The sequence below is a fragment of the Empidonax traillii genome, unplaced genomic scaffold (genome assembly GCF_003031625.1).
Source record: "Empidonax traillii isolate 1590-97213 ecotype Southwest subspecies unplaced genomic scaffold, ASM303162v1 scaffold22:size5013007, whole genome shotgun sequence".
Taxonomy (NCBI): domain Eukaryota; kingdom Metazoa; phylum Chordata; class Aves; order Passeriformes; family Tyrannidae; genus Empidonax; species Empidonax traillii.
This window is the reverse complement of record NW_020955215.1, coordinates 1,689,860-1,712,629: the sequence shown is the minus strand read 5'-3', so window position 1 is coordinate 1,712,629 and position 22,770 is coordinate 1,689,860. Positions and strand designations below refer to the sequence as shown.

General features: G+C 53.7%; 1 protein-coding gene across 8 annotated transcripts in view; it reads right to left on the bottom strand.

Annotated features, from left to right (window-relative positions):
* ABLIM3 (actin binding LIM protein family member 3) overlaps nt 1-16,591 on the bottom strand; it is a 52,759-nt gene extending 36,168 nt beyond the window's left edge. For 7 of the 8 annotated variants that reach the window (XM_027901529.1, XM_027901554.1, XM_027901546.1 and 4 more), the window contains exon 1: nt 16,297-16,590. In XM_027901529.1, coding sequence (XP_027757330.1) covers nt 16,297-16,309 — 13 coding nt within the window. In that variant the 5' untranslated portion in view covers nt 16,310-16,590. Of the gene's footprint in view, nt 1-16,296 lie in introns of all 8 variants that reach the window. The other variant, XM_027901589.1, reaches the window with a different exon arrangement.
* Nucleotides 16,592-22,770: the final 6,179 nt, after the last annotated feature.

Below are 22,770 nucleotides of genomic sequence, written 5' to 3'. Positions count from 1 at the left end.
GGAGGAGATCTTAGTAGATGTCTTCCCAGCAATCTGAACAGCTTTGTCGCTTCTTTTATGGCTCCCCTAGTGCAGTCCCCATCACCAGGATCATCACAGCCCAAACTGACACCCCCAGCTCAGGCAGCAGGGATGGGAGTGCTGTGTTCCAAGCAGCATCAGCCTTGGCACCTGTGAGGGCCAGCACCCCAGCAGCACAGGTGAGGACCAAAATCCCATTCCATGAAAGGCAGTGGGACGTTTTCCATGCTCCCACCTGCTCTCCAGCATGGACCCACATCACCAGAGCTCTGCCACGCTGATCCAGCTCTCTCTGCCCTCCCTCAAGTGCACTAGCTGCATACTAGTTGCAAAAACAGGATGATAAATCAGTGTGGCCCCAAAAACAAACAAAGCCCAGTTGATGCCTGGAATTTCCCTCCAGCTCTGAAGGAAGCTGGTAGCAACATGTCCCACTGGTGTAGGGCCAGCCCCCTCCTCCCTGCAGCATATCTCCACCTTCCCTTTCCCCTTCCATCAGCACCAAGGCTTGGAAAGTCACTGCAGCTGGTCAGGACTCAAGCAAGCCCAAGAGAACCTCAGTTTCAATCCCGGGCAAGCCCTGTTGAAAGCCCCCACATGGGTTTTTGGCAACTGCTTCTCTCCTCCTTGCACACCCACAGCCCGTGCATTGGGCAAGCCTGGGATGCTCCAGAGGCACAGTCTCCTACAGCTGCTCCTGCTGCCCTCATTGCCACCCCCAGCACCAAGACAAGGGTTGGGAATGGCCAGGCACAGCAGTGGTTCTGAAGCACTTGTGTCTGAGCAGCACCGGCAGCAGGAAGCCACGTTGTCCATGTGGGACCACAGGACAGGAACGTCGCTGTTCCTGTAACTGCTCTGCCTTGGCAAACCATATTCTGGTTTCAGGCTGTCTGATAAACAGACTTGAGCTTGCACATACACAGACATCTGCCTGAGGCAAACAGCAGGACAGAAATGAACAAGCAAATTTGGCAAGTTTATGTGAATTAAATGTGCATTTAATTGAGATTTATAGTGGGGGTTGCAATAGCAATTGATTATCAAAAATCAGATTATTTATGGGGGTTTAACAGCTATACAGGAGATTAATGTTGTTTCCAGAATAAATCCTCAGTAAATGTATGTTTCCCCAGTAATCAGCTAATAACACGTCATCCTAATTATCTCATGAAAGGGACACAAATTCTGACAAATACTGGAAAGATATATTGTCATCTGCAAATCGGCACCAGAAGGCCACAAGCTGCACTCTGCCTCCAAACCACAGCTCCACTGGTGTCTTCCCACACCAGACCATGAGCAGGGGATATAGCCTTAGTCCTCTACATGTCATGGGCAAAGACAAGACCCAGGATTCAGACTTTGCCCAAAGGCACAGGAGGTTTTCACCCCAGGGGCCTGAGCACGGCCAAGTCACCAGAGTCACTTGCACGGTGACAGGTGATGATCTCAAGAGAAGAAACAGCACAGCTCTTAGGATGGAAGAAGCAGCTTAATCCCAAAAGGAAACATGTACATATCATACAACAAAATGTGGCTCTGTATTTGTATTTGGAAAGAGATTATTTACATAAGCACATAGTGACAGGACAAGGGGGATGGCTTCAAACAGAAATAGAGCAGGTTTAGATTGGGTATTGGGAAAAAATTCTATACTGTGAGGGTGGTGAGGCCCTGGCACAGGTTGCCCAGAGAAGCTGTGGCTGCCCCATCCCTGGAAGTGTCCAAGGCCAGGTTAGACAGAGCTTGGACCAATCTGGTGCAGTGGAGGATGTCCCTGCCCATAGCTGAGGATTGGAATGAAATGATCTGTAAGGTCCCTTCCAACCCAAACCATTTTGTGATTCTATGATTCCTACAGTTTTAGACTCACTGCTGACAGGCAGTGGTGCCCTGTTCAACCCAAAGGGACTCTGTGCTGCAACAGCTCCTCTATTTTCCTTAAGTAGTGTTTGTTCATTAAAAAATTATTTATCAAACATTTTATTGAAACATTTCTGGCAGAAAGAGGCTAATAAAGCTGTGCCATGGAGCCAGCCCTGCCAGTTCCTCCCCCAACCCCTGCACCAGGTGCTGCACAGCCCCATCCTGAGCTGCTGAGGGCCACCCTATGCCCTACGCTTTTGTCTCCACCAGGACACGCCACAGGGATGTCCCCAAGGACCTCCATCCCAGAAAGGAGGCTGCAAAAAGCCCCTCTGAGGGGCAGGAAGGTGCCTTGCCACTCCCATGGCCAGGGCTAGCACAGGACCACTGCTCCAGGATGCAGAGATGCTCTGGCAGTCACCATGGCAACCACAGTACACAGCCAGGCGAACAAAGCTGACAGGAGAGAAACAGAGAAAGGAAAGAGAAAAGGAAGGTGGGGTGAAGCGGGGGGGAGAATAAAGGAGGAAAAGCAACCAGACTAAAGTCATGGAGCAAAGGCTGGGGCATGAGGGAACGACGGAGTGGTAAAACAACTGTTGAGATGGAAACGCCTTCAGGCTGCTCACCTCGGGGTGACCTTCAGCAAAGTGACCCAGGTGCACTGAGTGCACCACCAAGACATTTTCTGTTGGCCCCACTGTCCCAGCAAAGGATTCCTCCAGGATTCCCCCTGCCAGTTCTGAGGCCATGCTGTGGATGTCCTGCTGCAGTGCAGGAGGTGGCACCTGCTAGAGACCCAGGAGGCTGTCAGGAGCCCTTCCACATGCTGAGGCAGCTCTCAAGCCTCAAACTGAAGAGAGTCTTAAGGTGAGGGATGGATGGATGCCAGGGCCAGGTTATTCAGCACCTTTCTTCTTCCATCAGCACAGATGGATTGGCTCAGCTTTTGGGTCACAGCACACCACATACATCACGCCAGTTCAGGGCTCTCCCACTCCGCCCCAGTTTTGGGGTCCAGGCACATTTCTCAGCCCAGCTGTGGCAGCTCTTTGTCCTGCTACCTTCTAAATGGAGCAGGGCTGCCTGCATCTCCTGAGCCCCCAAGAAGCATTTTAGGGGTCAGAATACCAAGACCCTTCAGAGTAATAGTCCGTTCCAAGCCTACAACAATGGGCCATCTGCACGGCTGGTTGTGAAAGGAGCCTGGAGGCACTGGAGGACAGAGTACAGGACACTTCATTGCATGGCTTGGGACTCACCTGACTCCCTAACCCAAGGTCACAGTAGGAGGCAGGGGTGCAACCATAAAAACATTTCTTGCAGAACAAGGGCTTATGTCACACGAGCCGAATCCACATGCTCCACTCTCCTTTCTCTGCCCCACTTCAACAGCAGAGAATCAAAAAACAGACATCAGAGTTTGGGTCAAAAAGCAGCAACCACAACCTCTCTCAGCTGGAATGGAAAATAACATCCCACTTGGCTGTTTATTCTAATGAAATAACAAATCCCAGGGGGAAGCTCCCCCTCTGCTGAGCTGCCCTGAATGGTAAACACAGGCACTTGGCAGGTAGAGAGCAATTGCTGGGGTGGTGCCTCAGCCCACCAGTCATGGGGACAAGAGTGGGTACCCAGGGAGCAGGAAGCGGTCAGTGGGGTTTGCTGTACCTGGAAACCTGTCAGGAACAGGAGAAAACCTGAGAAAACTCAGGAAAAGCACTGGGTAAACCAGCTCAGCCATTTTAGCAAAAGGAAGATGAGAGGAACCACTGAAGTGATTGGCACAGACACCACAGGAGCTGCTGGAGCAGGCGATGGGCACCCAGAAAGCTGCGGCTGTGGGAGAGGAGGCCTCATCCCCACTGTGGCATGGGGCTGTGTCCACAGGTAAAAGCACATCTCTGCACCAGTGTGACACTCCCAAGTGTCTTGGTGGGCTTAATATCTCACCCAGCCATACTCTGAGCCTCAGCTGATGGGACATGGGGCTGAGTAGCAACAGGGCCAAGAGGTGCCAGTCAGGTCTTGGTGCTGGGCAAGGGCAAACCAGGCTGGGGGCAGGCAGGACAAGGTACACCCAGAACAATGAACTCCCATGAGCGCACAAGGGGTTCGGCACACGTAATCCTCTCCCCTCCTCCTTCCCGCACTCGTGCTCTCCTTGGCTCCTGCACACGCCCAGAAACCCGACTTCAAAAGGAGGGGGGGCTGCCAGCGCGGGAAGCGTCAGGCGGGCAGACACGGCTGTCTCCTGCTAAAAGCCTTTGGTGCCTTTCATCAGGGCTGGGGGAAAAACAGCCCTCAGCCGTCAGGCCGGAGGCAAGCGGCCAAGCCCTGGCATCAGGTCCAGCTGCCCAGCAGCCCTTTGCCCCCGACACGGACCAGAGATTTAACCCTCTCTCCTGGACAGGGTGGGTTTAGCCTTCCCCATCCCACCTCCCTGCTCTCTACATGCGTAAATAAATCCATCTGTGTACAGTAAGCACCAGAGATCCTCTTAACCCTCCACGCTCTCCATTCCAGAGTCAGGGCTAAGCGCTGTCCTCCCGTGCTGTAGGCACAGGAATTGGAGCATTCCTCGTTAACAAACCCATTCATGCAGCTCAACTCACCCAGGCCGAGGTCACGGCTCCCTTCCCTGCTGAGATGTCCCTCCCAAGCCGAAGCGACAGTCTGTCCCCAACAGCCTCTGGAAGCCACTTCTCCCGGCTCCTCATTAGCGACAATTAACAGGCAATCAATGGGCCCAGCAGAGCTGGCACTTCCAAAGGAACAAGTCCCTTTTCAACAGGGGAAAATGAACACGTGCTTTGTTGTGCACGCTTTTGGTTAAATGAGCCAAAACCTGCCTGCCAAGGAACAGAATTATTTCCCAAACCGGACCCTTTATGCCACCTGACCAGCCAAGCGGGCAGTGAGGGTTGGGGCAGCTGCAGGTGTCCTCTCCTGGCCCATCTCCTCACTCTGGACACCTGCAGGATGCTCTCAGCAGCCCAGTAAAGGGCAGGCAAGGTGGGAGCAGGGACCAGGGGGAGAATTACAGAATGGTTTGGGTCTCACTCCAATCTCTATTGTGGAGAAGACCTTCCACTGGACCAGGTTGCTCCAAGCCCTGTCCAACCTGGCCTTGAACACTTCAAGGGATGGGACAGCCACAGCTTCTCTGGGCAAACTGTGCCAGGGCCTCAACACCCTCACAGCCAAGAATTTCTTCCTGATGTCTAAACCTATTCTCTGTCAGTTTGAAACCATTCCCACTTGTCCTGTCATTTCAGGCCCTTGTAAATAGTCTCTCTCCATCTTTCCCAAAGGGTCCTACAGGTACTGGAAGGCCACAATTAGGTCTCCCCAAAGCTTCTCTTTTCCAGGCTGAATAATCTCAATTCTCCATCTGCTCCTCACAGCACAGTTGCTTCACCCCTCTCATCTTGGTGGCCTCCTCTGGACTCACTCCACCAGGTCCTCCCTGTGCTGAGGACTCCAGAGCTGGGCACAGCACTCATGGCGGGGAGGGTGACAGGCACTCACCAGCAAGGACTGTGCTGCTGGTTCAGAACCACCCACTACTCCCCAGAAGTTCTTTCAGAGCAGGTGAGAAGCTCCTCAGAGTCCACAGAAGCCAACTAGGACAAGAGACACCTTTGCACCCTTCCCAAGGAAAAGGTTGCCCCAGGGTTTGGCAAAGGAGGTAGGAAGAGACCTCAGCAGCCACAGAGGGTGGCTGGACTTGGACTTCAGCTCCCACGCCATAGTGCTAAGAAAGCTGTGGGCTTGAGGAACACAGCAAGATGAGCACACACAGGAGTGTGCTGATCAACCCTTTGCAAGAGGTCAGTGCAAGGATCAGGCAGCACACAATCTCCAGCTTCACTATTCCCCAGGCTGGAGCCAGGCAGTGCCAACCCAACCCAGCCTCTGCTTCCCTGGGTTCTTGCCCAGCTGATGAGGAAGGGGAAAAAATAAAAAAAGACAAGAAAGCAAGAGGGAGACAGCCTGGATATGACAGGCTGGCAAGTCTGACAGAGGAGTCTTGTTAGCAGCATTTTTCCTTGCAGTTCAAGCAGTGGCAAAGCCAAGGAATGTTTCCCAGGAGCCTGCACCAATGACATCACTTGCACAGGGCTTTTATTGCCAGGGGCAGAACAGGGGTGGGCAGCAGCACCCCAGGGGTTCAAGAGGACAGATAGAGCAGTGCTGATGGCTCCTGCCACAGCACAAGCTCCATCCTCATCCCCCAGGATGGGAAGCTCTTGTTATCTCTCCAGACACCCTTCCTGCAGCACAAAGGGTGCATCTGACTCCTCACTGTGCCTGCCACAGGTTGAGCTTGAGGTGTTCCACTCTGAGGCTGCAGCACCCTGAAGAGAGTTCACAGTGCCTTGGATATTGGGACCCAGGTCTGGGCCAGTTTGGGGACAAAAAGGGGCCCAGGGATGTGGGGATCAGCAATGGCCACCTCAGACCTCCACTAGCTCTCCAGGGGAAGAAGAGGAAGGATCTGGCAGATCCCTAAGCTGACTAAGAGCTCTGAGCGCCCAGTGGCTCTGCTGTACCAAGTGCAAGCCAAAACAATTAGCATTTCTTGGAGACACTCTGTGTAATCTTCCCTGAGTGACGGGGAGAGCTGCCACAAGCACAGTAAAGGGCCTGGAGCCACTTCCCAGGACTGGGGAGACGCTGTGCTGGCAGTGACGCACGGCAGAGCTGGGCTGTCCCACTCCAGGGGACTCCTGCCAGCGCCTCTGGGACCGCTGCTCCAGCCAGGCACTGGGGAACTGCGCCCTCACTGAGCCCCAGCCCCAGTCCCACCACCACCAGATCTCGCCTCTGGGCCCTGCAAGCTGTCAGGCAGCAGAAAGCCAGAAGACAGAGCAGAGAGACAGCTCTCAGCATCTTTCCTGGAGCACAGCCCATGTGGGAAAGGCCACCGCAGGGAAATCCAGGGCCAGGACCGACCTCATCCATCAGCTCCCAGGCAAAGCGCTCAGCTTAAGCCTCCGAGGCAGGAAAGGAGCACAGATGAGCCTGGAGCTGTTTGGGGAATCACGCAGGAGCAGCAGCTGCAGCCAGCCCTGGCCAGTCATTCAAGAGTCACGGATTATTTTTAACGGCTACTTGTAGAATGTAGTGAGTGCCTGCAGGAGAGACAGTCCAAGCTGATGCTCACCCCATCCCTCTCCCCAGCACATGCAAGGCACATATCTCACAGCCAGGCTTTTTATAGGGTTTCCTGCTCCCACTGGGCACGCAGCTCAGCGGCTCGGTATGACCACACCACCCCCTCCCTCAGTAATCACTCACATGCCGTTCACTAAAGTCTTTCCATTCCCTCTCTAGCTGTTTCCTCTTCTCTCCTTATTAGGGATCCACCTACCTATCCATCTTCTCATCCTCTCCCCCTCTGTTGCTATTTTTAAGATGCCATAAAAGCTTTCAACGAGTAGCATCCTCAGGGATGAAAGGGATTTTATATGTAGCCCATCACAAGGAACCATCACCACATAACTCACCATGCAGGCAGTGACTCTCCTTTTTTCAAAAGCAGGGGAGGAGAGAACATCCCCACTCAGTTCCTCAGCTCTCCCTGGCCAGCTCATCCAGAGCAGCTCTGCCAGGCACCTCCTGTTCCAAAAGGAAAGGATCAGGTCCAGCTCACTCCACTCCCAAGGGGTCAGCTGGGCCAGGTGGTGGGGCAACAGTGCAAGTTCTCTCAAGTAGCACATGGGTGTATGAAGGGATGGTTTTGCTCACTGGTAAAGGGCTCCAAGCTGGGGATCATCCAGCTTCATGCCTCAGCATCTGTCACCAGATGAAGGAGGGCGTCCTCGCTGAAATGATGGCTGTGGTTCTCCCTGTATGTCCACGTACCTGGAAGCTGCTCTACTGCTTGGTTCATGGTCAAGAGCTGAGGGAAATGTCAGAAAAACTGTCCCCAAAGGCACAGCCTGCCCCAAGTACCAAGTCTCTGGCCATAGTCTGGACAGATAGGGAGGACCAAGGTTTTCCTGATCCATACAGGCACCACACCAACACCACAAATCCCTCTTTTCTCTCCTTGATCTGGTTATTCCCTGCAGAATAGCTGCTTTCCCCTTCTGCCTTAAAAGTCTGGCCAGACACCTGGCACACATGCCAAAGACACCCCCTTACCCTGCCCCATGCACACCACCTGCACCCCAGCGCAGCCTGGCAGGACCAAAAGCAGGTTGCTGCGTCTCTGCCGCAGGGGGAAGGAAGGCTCCCCGGCGCAAGCTGTCACACTGCCACTGCCAGCGAGGTGTGGGCACACTGACCCAGCCTCAGGACACAGCCTCGGCGGCTGCCAGCTGGGATTAGGCTGCGCATAACCTGAGAGGCGTCCCGCGGTGCGCTAATGCGATGACACGCTCGGTGTCACCGGCGGGACCCGCGGGAGCACTTCTCACCACGGGCTGGGTGTGCCTGCGACGGAGGCACCGGGTCCCCGGGAGCCTGAACTTGGTCACATCCCTCCCAGACGATGCTCGGGTGACGTGGCTATTTTTAGCGCACGGGAGGTTAGAGGGAGCTCATCTTACCTTGCTCCACCTTCTTCATCCTCCGAGCAGCGGGAGCTGATGCGGAAGGTGCCGAGGAGGAGGGGGAAAGAGGGAGATGGGAAGGGACACCCCAGGGCACAGCACAGGGAAGGAGGGTCTGCAGGGACCAGCGCTGAGCCGTGATCCGAGTGCAGAGGAGCGCCAGGGAAACCTCTACTCTATCACACTCGAGGGCTGCTGCGATACGAGCAGAGAGAGAGAAAATCCGGAGCAGAGCTCCTGCTCTGGAGGCAGCAGAAGCCGGTGCCCAGCTGCACAGCCAAGACCTGGCTCCCCTAGCCCTGCACAGGTTCCTGCCCCACACAGGCTGCATTTGGGCTGGGTGCTGAGAGCAAGTGGGGTCTCCACTACCAATGGAGGGGCTCTGAGACCTCTGCTTTCTCCAGCACCCACTTCTGTGGGCTTTGGCTTCAAGGAGAACCTTCCCATGCCTTTGCTGTGCTCACCACCTGACCACTGATCTCTGGTTCACCACGGGGACCTGCTGGGAGCCCAGAGACCTGTTTGCTCCTGTAGTCACACACAGGTATCCTGGATGGCGCAGACCTTGCAGCCACACAAGCCTGCTGAGAGAGTCACTCACTGCCCCAGCCAAGCACTGCTGCGGCCAGCACAGCCAGAGGTTATCCTACCAGGAAAAACCCCCAATGATTCAGCGCAGAAGGAGACAGGCAGGGCAGCAGCAGCTGCCAGACAAGCCCTGATCCAGCCCCGCCTCTTGGTCAAGGCAAGGAAGACCCTTTTTTCAGAGAGGGGTTGCTGGTGAGAGGCAGCTGCCTCTCACACAGCTCTGGGGCATGGATGGGCTGCAAGTCTCAAAGTGCAACAGAAACAAGTTTCACAGGCAGCTTTGGCTCCCTCCTCCTTTTCTAAAACTTTTATCAGGGAAAGGTCCTTGGCAGGAGGTGAAGTACAGCCTTGGGCCATCCACCATGCTTGGGGACCCTCTCTGCCTCCACTGAGAATCCAGGCTGGGGAGCAGCTGTGACTGGGAGATTCCCACTACAGTGCTCAACATGTCCCAGCAAGTGCTGCTGAGCCAGAGAACAACCCACCCAGTGCTCTACTAAGTTTAAAAACAGTTCCCCTTCACTACCAAGTGCAGCTGGGCTGGGCAGGGCTCCCTGGGACAACTCTGCACAACAGGGTCCTCAGGGCTGCAGGGCGTGGACACCAGCAGAGAAGCAGCAAGATCTTGGAGAGACATGATTTACAAGAGCACATAGTGACAGGACAAGGGGGATGGCTTCAAACTGAGACAGCAGCTTTAAGTTAGGTATTAGGAAGAAATTCTTCCCTGTGAGAGTGTTGAGACCCAGGCACCGACTGCCAAGAGGAGCTGTGGCTGTCCCATTCCTGGAAGTGTTCAAGGCCAGATTGGATGGGGCTTGGAGCAACCTGGTCTCATGGAAGGTGCCCCTGCCCATAGCAAGGACTTGGAATAGAATGATTTTTAAGGTCCCTTCCAACCCAAACCATTCTGTGATTTATGATCTCTGGGGTTGGTAGTACAACTGGGATGCTGGGAAGGACAGGCAGGGCCTTGCAATGTGCCTTCACAAGCGAGATGCTTCAAACGTGTTTCTGAAGGGGGCTGTACCAGGGCCTGGCACGTGGACTTTGGGAGCTCACACTGAGTCCTGGTCTACATTATGTTTGTCTGATCTCTGCAGCCTGACCACTTGTGTCTGAGAAACAGTCATGTAACTCACTGCTGTGAGAACAGGTCAAACCCTGAAACTTAAACTTTGATTGCAATGGACTCAAGCTGGGCTGAGGAAAGGCTCTGGGACACTGCACCAGCAAAGCCTTTCTTGCCCCACGGCACTGTAGCACTCTCCAAGATGTGCCATTTGTTGCCCAGAAAGAACAGAAGTCAACAGGACGGCTTCAAAGCCTCAAGCACCTGCTCCCCTCTTACACTGTCCTGTTCCTTAGAGAAACATTTCCCCAAGGAATTGTCCTTGTCCAGCTGTTCAAGTCTCAGAAAGAAGATGATTCAAAATGGAAGTGGAGTAAAATGTCCATGAACAGAAAAACAAATGATGCCTGGGGCTCAGAGGACCCTGCCAGGACAGAAAGGGCAAGAAGAAAGGAAGGTCAGACAGGCTGTGTAAGGAAACCAGAGTACCAGCTCCTTTTTTTCTTTCCCTATCTCTGCCTCAGGCAATGGAGAAAGCACATCAATTCCCAGGCCAGGGCTTATGGCTGCTACTGATAAAGCATTCAGAAAACTACACCTGAACTGAAAAATGCACATATAAACTGTGGCCTATCAAATACCTGAGCCACCATCAAATAAACGGGAACTGTGCACAGATCAGCTTGGTCCTGATAAGCTTCAAGACAGCCCTTTCCTAGAAAGCAGGACATGTCCAATGGGGTTGTGCAGCAGTGCACTCCAGCTTTCCTACTTCCCCAGTGATGTACTGAGCCCACAGACTCCAGAAGCAGAGGGGCTGGGCACAGGAGGGCTTTGGACAGTCTGTCCTCCAAGCAAAAACTACCTTCCCTGCTGCAGGCGGCCAGCCACCCTGCCAGCCTTGCCCTGAATGGCTCACAACCAAACTCCCTGAGCCTGAGGCACCTGGACTTGGGCTCTGCCTTCCCTATATCCACTGTGGTCACTCCTCGTTCCCTTTCATCTTTCAAAGACATCCTTCCCCCATCACTCTCCACCCAAGTTCTTGCCACCACCAGTTTATCCCCAGGATACTTTCTGGAGGTCCAGCAGCGCTCACAACTGAGGCACTGATGTATCTAGACTAAAAATATCTAATTACACATTCCAACCACTTCCTTATGGTACCATCATGATAGGACTGCAGGGGCTGGCAGCAACTTGGTGGGCTTGCCTTCCCTCCTTCCCAGCTTTGCAGAGAGCAAAGGCAGCACCACATGGACCCCTTGCTGATACCAGGACAGCCTGTCATTAGTCCAGCCTGCTGGCATCACAAATACCATTATGTGGCTAAACCAATCATCACTTTATCACTAGACAATGTGCTGTTTATTTTATAAGAGCAAGGTAGGCCCTTGAAATAATTCAGTTGCTTCAATTGACCTTACAGCACGCACTCCACTGGCCTGCAGGGCCACTTTCCATGGCTTCTGCTCTTCAAAGGGCAAGCTGCCAAGAAAGAGGGTTTGCAGGAGAGCCTGAACGAAGCTTGGGGAGAGAACAGAGTCCATCCACCAGCCCGAGGACAAAGAGATGCTGCCTGGGATCTGAATTTTCTGGCACCAAAGCAAATGCAACGGATGATTGTCCCTTTGCTAGGCTGCCTAAGAGAACCGAGGGGACAATTTGTATCTGATTGTTTGTGTCAGGCTTGGGTATTAATTGAGAGGACCAAAAATGTGGGCAGTGAGTCTGGGAGTTTCCCTTGGTGCCCAAATTCTGCAAAACACACTGCTCATCACATCAACAGGCTGATCCCTCTGGATTCACTGCACTTCCAAGCACAGAAAAAAACCTCAGTGTCCTCCTCAGCAGGTCCTGCCCCACAGGGTGGGGAGACCTGGTGAATCACCCGCCTGCCAAGCAGAGCTGGAGCTCCCAGAGATGTGCAGCACCATGTGATTCCTCTTTAATTACACAGGGACTTAATAGAGTTTGCTGGTAAACACCTTGTAACCACATGTGCCTGGAGATTACCGGGTAATTATGCTTAGTGGATCACGATGTAACACGGAGCATGATTTAGGAAAGACAAAAATAACCAGGCAAACAGGCTGCATTCGCCAGTATCTGTCATGCAGCCTTCCTGCCCAAATGCTTAGCTGTCCAGCCTTTCCTCATGTCTCCTTCCCTGGCTTTCTGAGAGTAGGGGAGCCTCTCGGCAGGAATTTGAGAGGTGCCAGGGATTGGGATGGTCTGGGGAAACTTTCCACTTGGCATACCAAATCCCCTGGAAGAGCTCTCCATGCTCTGACAGGCTGTCAGCTGCTCAGAGGAAAAAGGATGGGGGATAAACTGTGCTGGCTCACCCCACCCTGAATTAGTTTGCCATGGGGACAGATTCTGGCCTTCCTTTCCAAGGGTGCATGCTGGACACAGAAAGGAATCCAGAAGATCCTTGGTTTGGGAGCCAGTCCCAATCACCCACTGCCACACTGATCTACATCCTGCCAAACCTGGTTCAACCCAGGAGCTCTCCAGGGTTTCACCTACCCAGGAGTTGTGATGCCATTGCTCAGACCAGTGTGGCCCAGAACACCTTGCTCCTGACCAGACCAGTGCCAAGACTTTCAGCAGCCCCTCTCCCACCCCAAAAGAGATGATGTGTAAATCCCATGGGTCCCACCAGAATGACCCCTACTCACAGACAGCAGTCACTTCATGGACCTGCAGCACCCAAAACTGATGGGTCCCTCTAAAACAGCAAAAGGGATTATTCACACTCACTTCAGAGAGTCTTAAATCCTCAGGGCAATGACAGCTTCAACCCTTTGCCTTTTAATGAGCACAAACACATCATCGGTCCCATTAAACTCCCTGCGCAGATTCCAAGGGAGATGTTGGATGCAGACATAGGAGATTTCAGGGATGATTTTAAGGGATGTTCTCTTGGGCAGGAGTTTGCACAAGCTCCAGCTTCACTGGAAATGCCAAGCAGCACTGATAGGACTGTTTACTAAGGTATGAATTCATTTGCAACCAATTAGCAGTGCTAACCAGAGTGAGAGGCAGCAGTAGCACAGCTAATGTACATACCAGCACTGTGCCTTCCAAATGCTCACTGCACACCCAGCTAGCACCCCTTTGCACCCTCAGGGCCATCTGATCTGCTCTACAGCCTCAGGATATGAGTTTATGCCTGAGATCAAGGGTGCTTTCCTCTTCATCTTGAAAGCACGATTTCTATACGGCTTTGCCTTCATTATGGGAGAGATGATGACGTGGGGCCTCCAACTCTGGGCCCCACACCAAGGTGAAAAGCAAACTTCTGTCCACTCAGCAAGTGTGCTATGCATGGAACATCTCCAGAGATACACCTGTAGCCCAGCAAATCCTGCCCAGGGCTCCTGGAGGCTTCACAGATAGCTTTGCTCAAGAGCATGGCTTGAGGCCAGCCATGGCCCACAGCCACAGGTTTCCTGCCTCACATCAACCTCAGACAGGAGAGAAGTGTTACCAAAATGCACCAAGCAAAATGGGAAGCAGTGGTGGGAATTCACAGATCAGATGGTGGCATTTTATCCTCAGCTGCAGCATCTCATCAGTTTGCCAGCCCCGAAATTTTAGTGCTGCAGCCACAGGTACATCTGTACATCTTCAGGTTGTGCACAGCCTGGCTTCATCGTCCATCTTCCTCCTCTTCCAGTGTTTCCTTCTCTCCTCCCATCTGCACAGGCAGGGTCCTGTGCACCAGAGGGAGACCAGACTGGGGAGGCTGGAGTGTCCCTGAGCCTGCTGGTGGATCCCACCACATCTGAGCCCTCAGTCACTACAGGGGATGGAGGGAAAACAGACAGAGTCAAAGAAGAGAGCAGCAGAGCTCGCCGTGCCTGGGAGGGCTGGCAAGTCTCTGACAACAAGTGGCACCAAGCCCCTCTGAGCCACTGGCCACTTTTGTACCAAAGGCATGGAACAGTGATGGCACAGAGAACATGGACACAAGGATCCTGGGCTTTTTTTTTTTTTTTTTTTTTTTTTGCTCATGGACAGACAGATTTGAGGGATGCAGGCTGGGAAGGGATATGCAGAGCTCAGTGAGGCAGCATCAAGAGGGGGGAGACAGCTTTTGGCAATGTTCACACCAGCCACAGAACATGCTGACAGAAGAGGTGGCCCCACACCCTTGCTCATAGAACCAGCTGGGAGAAGATCGTGCCATTGCTAAGACAAGAGATGAGCCAGTGTTTGGGTATGGCAAGCCCTGCTTTGAGAACCTCAGCTACTGGGAAAATGTCTGGAAGCCTAACAGGGCAGAGCCCACCGCCTTGCAGGGTTTGCACACCCCTTCTACCTAGTGTGGTCCCAAAGGGACAAGGAGTAATCCATAAATAATCAACCCACAGCACAGTAAGCGATCAGATGTCACAGAGTTGCCAAGCCTTTACTAAAATACATGGCTACTTAGAACGAGGAAATGGCAATATTTAGGCAAAGACTGCAAAGCCATCCAAAGGGCTGGGCAAGAGCCATGGGACAGCCTGCTGCTGGCAAATCCAGAAGCTGAGGCATGGCTGAGTGAGGTGCCCAAGGCCACGGAGCAAGGCAGCAGCAGAAGGAGGAGCAGCTCCCGAGGGACTCCCAGCTCTGTGCTCACTGCCTGCCCAGTGGCCTCCTCCCGTGAGTCACGTCAGAGCAACGGGCAGGCAGCACGCTTAGTTCCCTGGCATCTTGCTGTATGTGTGGGAGGACCCAGCTGAAGGAGTTTTGCAGCACAATCAGATAGTTATAACACACCAGTGCCATAAACAGCCCTTATCTCCATCAGCAGCTAAGCCAGCTATTAAGAGCTGGAAAGGAATCCCAAAAGGAACCAACACGCATCTGTCAAAATTGGCTTAGAGGAAGCTTAACAGTCCCACCTGACCATGGTGGTCACGACACTGACACTACTGCCCTCTCAGCACAGGACTCGAGCTCATCACCCAGAGGAGCAGAGGGAGGACCCTTTGTTATCAGGCATCCTGCAGGCTCAGAAAGAATCAGTCCCTATTGTTTCCTACCTGGGCAGCGCCAGCCCTGGTTCCCCGGGAAGGGGGCTTGCTCCTGTCCCAGGTGTGGCTTGTGCAGAGGGCACTTGGAAAGTTTTCTTGCCTCTGACACAGCCCAACAGAGCTGGAATCACCTGTTCTGTTGCCTTGCAGCGTGCCAAAGCATTTTTCACGGTGTTTTGCTTGGGAACCACCCCAAGCCCTCAGATTGAGAAACCTCAACACGCCAGTGCAATGGAGAAGTTGCTGCTCTGCTGCTTTCTGCCTGGGGGAGTGCTGCTCTCTTCACACAGCCTCCAGGACCCACAGGAGGGAGTGGGGGGGCTTCCCCGGACAGGTTATCCCAGGACGAAGCCCCTCAGGTGCCCATCAACATCAACTGCTTTGCCTGTGGGCTCACTGTTTCTAAAAGAAGGGATCAAAGCCGTGCCAGCGAGGTGAGTACAGCTGTCACACATCACATCAGTGGGGAAAAAGAAATTGATTGTGACTTGATCAAACCTGATCAATCTTTCCAGACTTTGTAACAAGGACACAAAACCAGAAGTGACCAGACTAGTACCAGGTGCCAGTTCTCATCTTATGCAGCACATTTCCAAGCTCTGCTTCTTTAGAAATTCATACACAGCGCATGAGTGCCTCTGTCCCTGTCTCACATGCACAATAGAAACACCCACATCCCCAGCTGCAGGAGGTTCATGTTTTTCAGTATTGCACCTGTGCTTTGCTCAGGTCCCTGGTTTCTGGGTCCCTCCTCACCCAGCTCCTCCTCTGCATCGGCTCCTTCCCCCATGTCCGTTTATCCACAGGCAGTGCCAGCAGCAAGTGAGCCTGCTGCCTGTCAGAGCGCTCCTGGCTCCTTCTCACCATGTTGCGTATCGACATTTTAGTCGATGATCTGCCCTCCAAACCCCAGAAATACAAGCCAAGAAAAGTACTCAGTGGAGATAAGCACCACGGCTCAGCCCACATGAAAGACAGGCCAGCAAAGCCAGACCCTTTCAGAAAGCAAAACACAGGCAGGAAAATAAACCAAAATTCCATCCCACTAGGCTTGTCAACGCTGTTATGACATTTTCTTTCCAATTCCTCCCAGCCAGATCGGTGCGGTATCAGCCCCATTCCCACAGCGAAGGCAAGAGGAAGCCGTACTCACTGCTAGTGCTCATCCTGCCGGTCCTCCCCTGTCCTTCTCATCCAACAAAGGGGCAAAGATGCTCTTTAAATCCGCTTTTCTTGCCGGCCCCCGACCGCGGGAGGAGGCTGCCGCTCTCCTTCCCAGGAGAAATATTTCCGTGCGATCCGCCGGCTATCACATCCCACGGCGGCTCTCCGATCCAGCGCGGCTGTCCCCAGGGCTGTCCCCAAGGCTGCCGGATGGCAAGGTCACGGCTGCCGGCGGCGGGGCGGGGGCGCGGCGGGGAGGGATGGCGCGGCGGGGAGGGATGGGGCGCCCGGGACCGGCCCGGGTGGGAGCCCCGGCGGAGCCGCGGGTTTCGGGCGAGGCTCGGCCATGCACTGCGGAGCGCGGCCGCGGCCGCTCCGCTTATAGCGGGTGTGGAGCGGCGGCGGCGGGGCCGCGCAGCGCCGGCACCGCCCCGCCCCGCCCCGGCGGCACCGCCCGCGGCCGCGATCGGGCCGGGGGTGCGGGACACTGCGGGGGCGGCGGCTGCCGGGACACGGACCGGGACACGGACCGGGATGGACCCGGGGTCGCCTGCGGAATGCGCCGCCTCGGCACCGCCTGCCCGCTGCCGGGCACTGCCTGTCCTGACTGCAGTCTTGCCCACTGCCCTGCGCTGCCTGCTGCCCTGCCCGATGTCCTGCCCTGTCCTGCCTGCAGTCCTGCCCACTGCCATGTTTTGCCGTGGTCTGCCATGCCCTGCCCGCTGCCCTGCCTGCAATCCTGCCTGTTGCCCTATCCACCGCCCTGCCTTGCCCTTCCTGCAGTCCTGCCTGCTGCACTGTGCTTCCCTGCCCTGCTCTGTCCTGCCCACAGTCCATCCCTGACTGCTGCCCTGCCCTTTCAGTCGCCCTACTTCAAACCTGCCCGCTGCCCTGCCAGGTAACCTGGCATCACTGCCTGCCATCAGCAGTGCCTGTGGTTCTGCCTGTGTCTCTGCCTGCAGCTCTTGAACCCCCTGGCTGGTCCCTCCGTGTCACAGGGCTCCCATGCAGCCCTGGGTGACACCGGCTGCCGGCCCCACAATGCTCACTCTTCATCTTGGCCCTGCAGTGCCTGAGCATCCAAGAAATTCTGTCCCAGGACAGAGACGGGGTGAGAGGGATACAGTGTATACATTTCCTCTAGTGCGAAGGTTCCCTCCTGCAGCTGTCCAGGCTGGCACCCCTGGCTCTCCTGGCAGCCTGAGTGTCTGTCCCACGCCAGGACCAGAGAGGGAGCTGTGGGTGTCTGTATGGCTGCAGGATGGAGAGGGGGCTTTTCTCTTGATATCAGCAAGCAGCCTTCTTCGCTGGCATCAGGATTCCTGGAAGGGCTTCAAAGCCCTCAGCTCCTTGTTTTGTCTGTGAGACGCTCTCTATCAGTGTAAAGCCATACCCAGGCTGCTCCCCGGGCGCCTGCGGGGATGGGGCTGTGCCCGCCTGCCTGTGGAGCCCCCGAGAAGCTGTGCTGTGATTCCAAGATGTGAGCTACAGCCTTGCCACTAATGAAAGAGGTTTTTCATGCAGCATGACAGGCGCCACATCTCTCCCGCTCCTGGGGCTGGAATGCCGCTCAGAGAGGGCCTTTTGCTTTTCCTTTCTCTTGCCGTTTTATTTGCAGCAGCAGATGTTCGCAGTGACGTGACAAGACAGGTAGCTGGTCGTGTGAGCTACGCCTGTGCTGCCAGCGATGCAGCCTGCTCTCTGCAAGCCCTGCTGCCTGTCCCCTTTGGCTGTCCCCTCCCCAGAGGTGTCAGGTGGCTGGGAAGAGCAGGACTAGCGATGGGGGTGGGAGCCTGGAAGTTCCTGTAGGGCTGGGGGGAACAGCGCTGCTGATACAAGAAGGGTGGAGCGTGTAGTGACAGGACAAGGGGGAATGGCTTCAAACTGGAAGAGTAGATTTAGATTAGATATTGGGAAGAAATTCTTCCCTGTGAGGGTGGTGAGGCACTGGCACAGGTTGCCCAGAGAAGCTGTGGCTGCCCCATCCTTGTGAGCGTGCAAGGCCAGGTTGGATGGGACTTGGAGCAACCTGGTCTAGTGGAAGATGTCCCTGCCCATCACAGAGGGGTTGGAACGAGATGATCTGTAAGGTCCCTTCAACCCAGGCCATTCTATAATTCTATGATGATTCTATGATACAGCCCAGTGGGATGGCTTGAGCTGTCCCACAGTGCTGATTTGGGGCCCTTTGTGAAGTTTCTCTGTTCCCGAGGATTGTCCAGGTGTCCCCTTCTTGAGGGAAGAGCACAGGACCCCATTGCAGCCAGGCTCATGTGTCTCGTATCAATAACGTCCATTCGAGGAGTCAATAAGGCAGACACGATGTGAGCTGGTCCCCACGGTTCAGCAAACTAATTGAGCTTCTTCCGCTGACCTGGTTTCCAAATCTTGTTAACTTGCTGCCTTCAGAACAACTTGAAATTTCCAGCACAGACAGGCTGGGATTGCAGAGGCCTTCAGAGGAGGACAGGGTGCTTTGGTGGAGTTCAGGGGGCAGTGCAGAACCTCTTCTCCTTTGTCCCCTCCCAGCTGGGTGGTCCTCGCTCTGTAGAGCTGCAGTGTGGGGAAGGGGGAGTGGGCACTGCCAGCGGTGCAAGTGGGCAGAGTCTCAGGTGCTGCCTCATCACCTCCCCACCTCAGCCAGCAACTCCTGTGCAGGGAGTTGGCCCTGGCCGTGCTGCAGGGCACTGGCCGGAGCCCCTCACCCCCAGCACTGTCCCAGGGTGTTTTGGAAATCCCATTTCCTTTTCTTTGTTTGAGGAAACTGGCTGCAAAAGCTGCCATAAAAGGACGTTAGGGATGCCTGAGACAAGAATTCAGAAATGAGGAAATGTCAGGATGTTAACGCAGCCTCCTTTCATCCCTTTGTGTCTGTGCACTGCAACACACTTTTCCACAGCAATTACTAGATGCGTATTTTTCCCACAAAGCGCCTGCTTCATTCAGCACCTGGCATGTCCCACAGAGCTCAGGCTGGGAAGAGGAAGGTGCTGCCTGGAGGACCCCACATCATTCAGTGACAAGAGTCATAGTAGTGATGAGGGTAAGAGGACAGAATAAAAAAAGGTGCTAATTTCATTTAATTTTGCTGATGACTTCCCTGGGCACTGTTTTTTTTATTACTGCCTCCATGCTTTTGTGAGATATGGAGAGTCACCTGAACCAAACTTTCCCCACCAGGTCAGTAACTCTGTTTCTTTTTTCCCTGATGCCTGACTGGAACACCAGCTGGCTGATTACTGGAAGAGGTGGAAGTTTCTGGCTGCATGTGGAATCACCAGGAGTTGGGCTCAAAATGTATCTTTTGCTACACCAGCAGCAGGAATTCTGAGAAATCAGGCTCACTGCCTCTCCAGCTGCGTGTTTGCGTGTGAGGCTGCGCTCAGCCGCTGTCCCTAGGAAGGGATGTTGGTCCCCAGGGCTGGAGGGGCAGCCCCCATCCTGCCCCCTCAGAGCAAGGCGTCCGAAGAAAACCCCCAGGGAAGGGGCCCTCTCCTCACTGCTGTGTGACTTGTGAACCAGGTGAGGAATGGTGAGGCTATAAGGGAAATATCTGATAGCAGGTCCCAAGGCCAGGAGGGTTAGGAGAGGTCAGAGTGTTAAAAAATCACATAAGATCTCTGTCCTCAAGACACGCAGGGGGATGGTCTATCAGCAGCCTTAGCTCTGGCTTTTCTGGTTCATTTGAAGCCATAGCATCCTTTCCATCACACCTGGGTACAGACACACACACATACATGTTTGCAAACATGCAGTCACATGGACCAGCTTTCAGAGGTCTACCTGTAGGAATCCCAGGCTTTCCACCCACTTTCTTTCCCCTTCAACTGGAAGTCATTTAGGTGCACAAGCTTTGCTGCTGGGCACTGAGAATCCCTGGAGGAGTGGAAATGCCTTGGCCACAGATCCCAGCTGCAGCCCTTGCCCCGGGGTGCTGTAGCACAAATGTGTCTGCCTGTCCCTGAAGCACCAGCTGGCCAAACACATCCCTGCCAGCCTGGGCCCCCGGAAGACCTCCTGCATGGGCACTGGCAACAAAAGGCTCTCCTTTCTCAGCAAGAAGATTTAAGTCCAAACAACAGCAGTGAGATGCCCGTGGGGACCCCGGCGCGGCACAGCCCAACGCCTTGCACGAAGCAGTGGGCAGGCTGCAGAGAAGCAGGACTCTGACTCATCACAAGCTGGTGACATTTTCCAAAAAAAGCCTTTAAGTCCAGGGCTGTAATGTTCCCATAAGGCAGCAGAAAAGCCTAAAGGGTCTGGAGACCCCATTATACCGCAGCACATGGTCTGTGTCATGGGATGGAGGCAATTCTGCCTCGCTGGGCAGTTCCCCACCCAAATTTCTCTTTTCTCCTGCATCCCCGTGAGGTGGGATCTGGCAAAGGTAAAGTCAGGAGTGGTCACATGCTGCTGCCTGCTGCCCCAGTGCAAAGCCAGACTCACTCTTCTGGTGATGACAGAATTACTTTCCACATGATGGAGATGACCAATTTACTTTGTGAGTCCCTGGACCACATAGTAACTGGGACCAGAGGCAGTGAGCTGGGCAGTGGGTGTTTTAAGAGGGGACCCTGATGCCTCATCCAGTCCAGGACTCCACTCCTCCTCAGTCACAACAACCACCAAGTCATTTGCCGGTGGTTTGGCTTTCTTCCAGTTTACAAAGCAGCACAACAGCCCTTCCCAGCAATTCCCCGCATCGGCAGGAGGAGACACAGACTGGCAGAGGCAGATGTTCCCCAGGCTGCCTGCATTAAAGTGATAATCAAATGATAGATTATTTTCAAGCAAACTCACATTTTCAGTCATTAATTTTAGTGCTGTGCAAATAGTTTCAGCAAAAAAAAATAAATACCCAGACAGTGGAGAATGGTTGGGATCTGGATCTGGTCCAGGCGATGCTGAAGCACCACAGCCCATCTGTAACCTGTAGCAATCCTGCAAAGCCAGGAAGGGATGGCAACATCCTTTAGCTACATCCTCCTGCACGTGAGGGGCTACAGGCCCTCTGGCATTATCCATCTTATCATCACAAAGGCTGAGTCTCTGGGTCAGATGAAACGAATTTCCCAAACCAACAGCAGATGAGTGAAAACAAGTGCTGAAGAAGCTCCAGAGTGACTCGTCCTCCATGTTAGGAATGTTCTCCTCCCCTCCTGAAAATCAGGACACCAGGGGAGGGGAGGTGCTGCATGACCTAGACTAACAGAGTGATGCCAAAGGCCTTAGGGCTTTGAAAGTTGGTGTCTATCCTAAAACCTGCAAGTCTTTCACCCTCCAACCCTTTGGGAGAGCTCATGTTCCCATGCAGGAATAGTCAAGGAGCAGGCTGTTGCGGCATGCAGCAAGGCTGGGGCTCCCAGGCAATATCTGGGCTTATTGCCTGAGGCTGGGCATCTCAGGGCTGCTTTGGTTCCCTTTCACACTCAGCATGGGTTGTTTTCCCTTTTGCATGGGAAGCTGAGTCCGTGTGCACTGCAGGGACCCACCAGGGACGGCCACCCTGTAAAGTCCAGCTGGCAGCTCCTGCCAAGCAGCATCAGCAAAGCGATGCAAAGGGAGTTCTATACCAGCTGCAGCTCTGGCCCCGAGGTACCTGACCTGCTTTCCCATTGCCAACTATGTTTCAACCCATTAAAGGTCATGGGAAGTTTGGTTTATTTTTAGTTTTCCCTTTTAAGTTGCCCTGAAGCGGCAAGGACTGATAGAAGAAGAAACTTCCTCCCTTCCATCAGCAGTTTGGTCAGGATCACGAGATGCTGTTAATGGACAGCCTTGCCCATCATGAGCCACCTGTGAGAAGCCCAGCCCTGAGACCTCAGCACTCAAGGAAGCTTCCTGGCACACCTCCCGTCTTCCCACAGCTCCTTGGGGAGCTCAGAAGCAGCAATTCACATTGGCAATTGCTGTTTCTTTCTTATTGCTGGAGTAGCATTATCACAATGGTTTGGTTTTCCTTTTGTTGCTCACTTTTTTTTTTCGTGGGAAAAACTGAGAATTGGGTTGATTCCAGAATTTAGGGGACCTACAACCTGGAACATGGCACTCCTTGCTCTAGGGACAGGCCAGGTCTCCAGACCATGCTGCCTGTGCAGTACAGGAGGAGGCCAAACGATGTAATTAAGGAGAGATAATTTCTTTTTGCAATTCTAAGCTGCAGAATGGCTTGCCCCAGGTAAGCAGCAGGTTATCTCTTTTCTAGGAAATATCTCTCTCTTTTTTTTTTTTTTTTCCTCTGCAGTCTAAAAATGGAATGCAGACACTTAAAATAAATTCCCGGAGAACACCACTGAGCAAACACAACGGGCTTTGAATCAAAGTGTTTGGATTAATTAGCTTAAACTGAAAGCTTTCATTCTGATTTCAGCCTCGGCTTTATGAACAAAAAATTAAAGCAGCAAAGCTTTGAAAGTTTAAAAATCAAAATGTTCCACCCTGAAAATATCAAAACAAGATACTT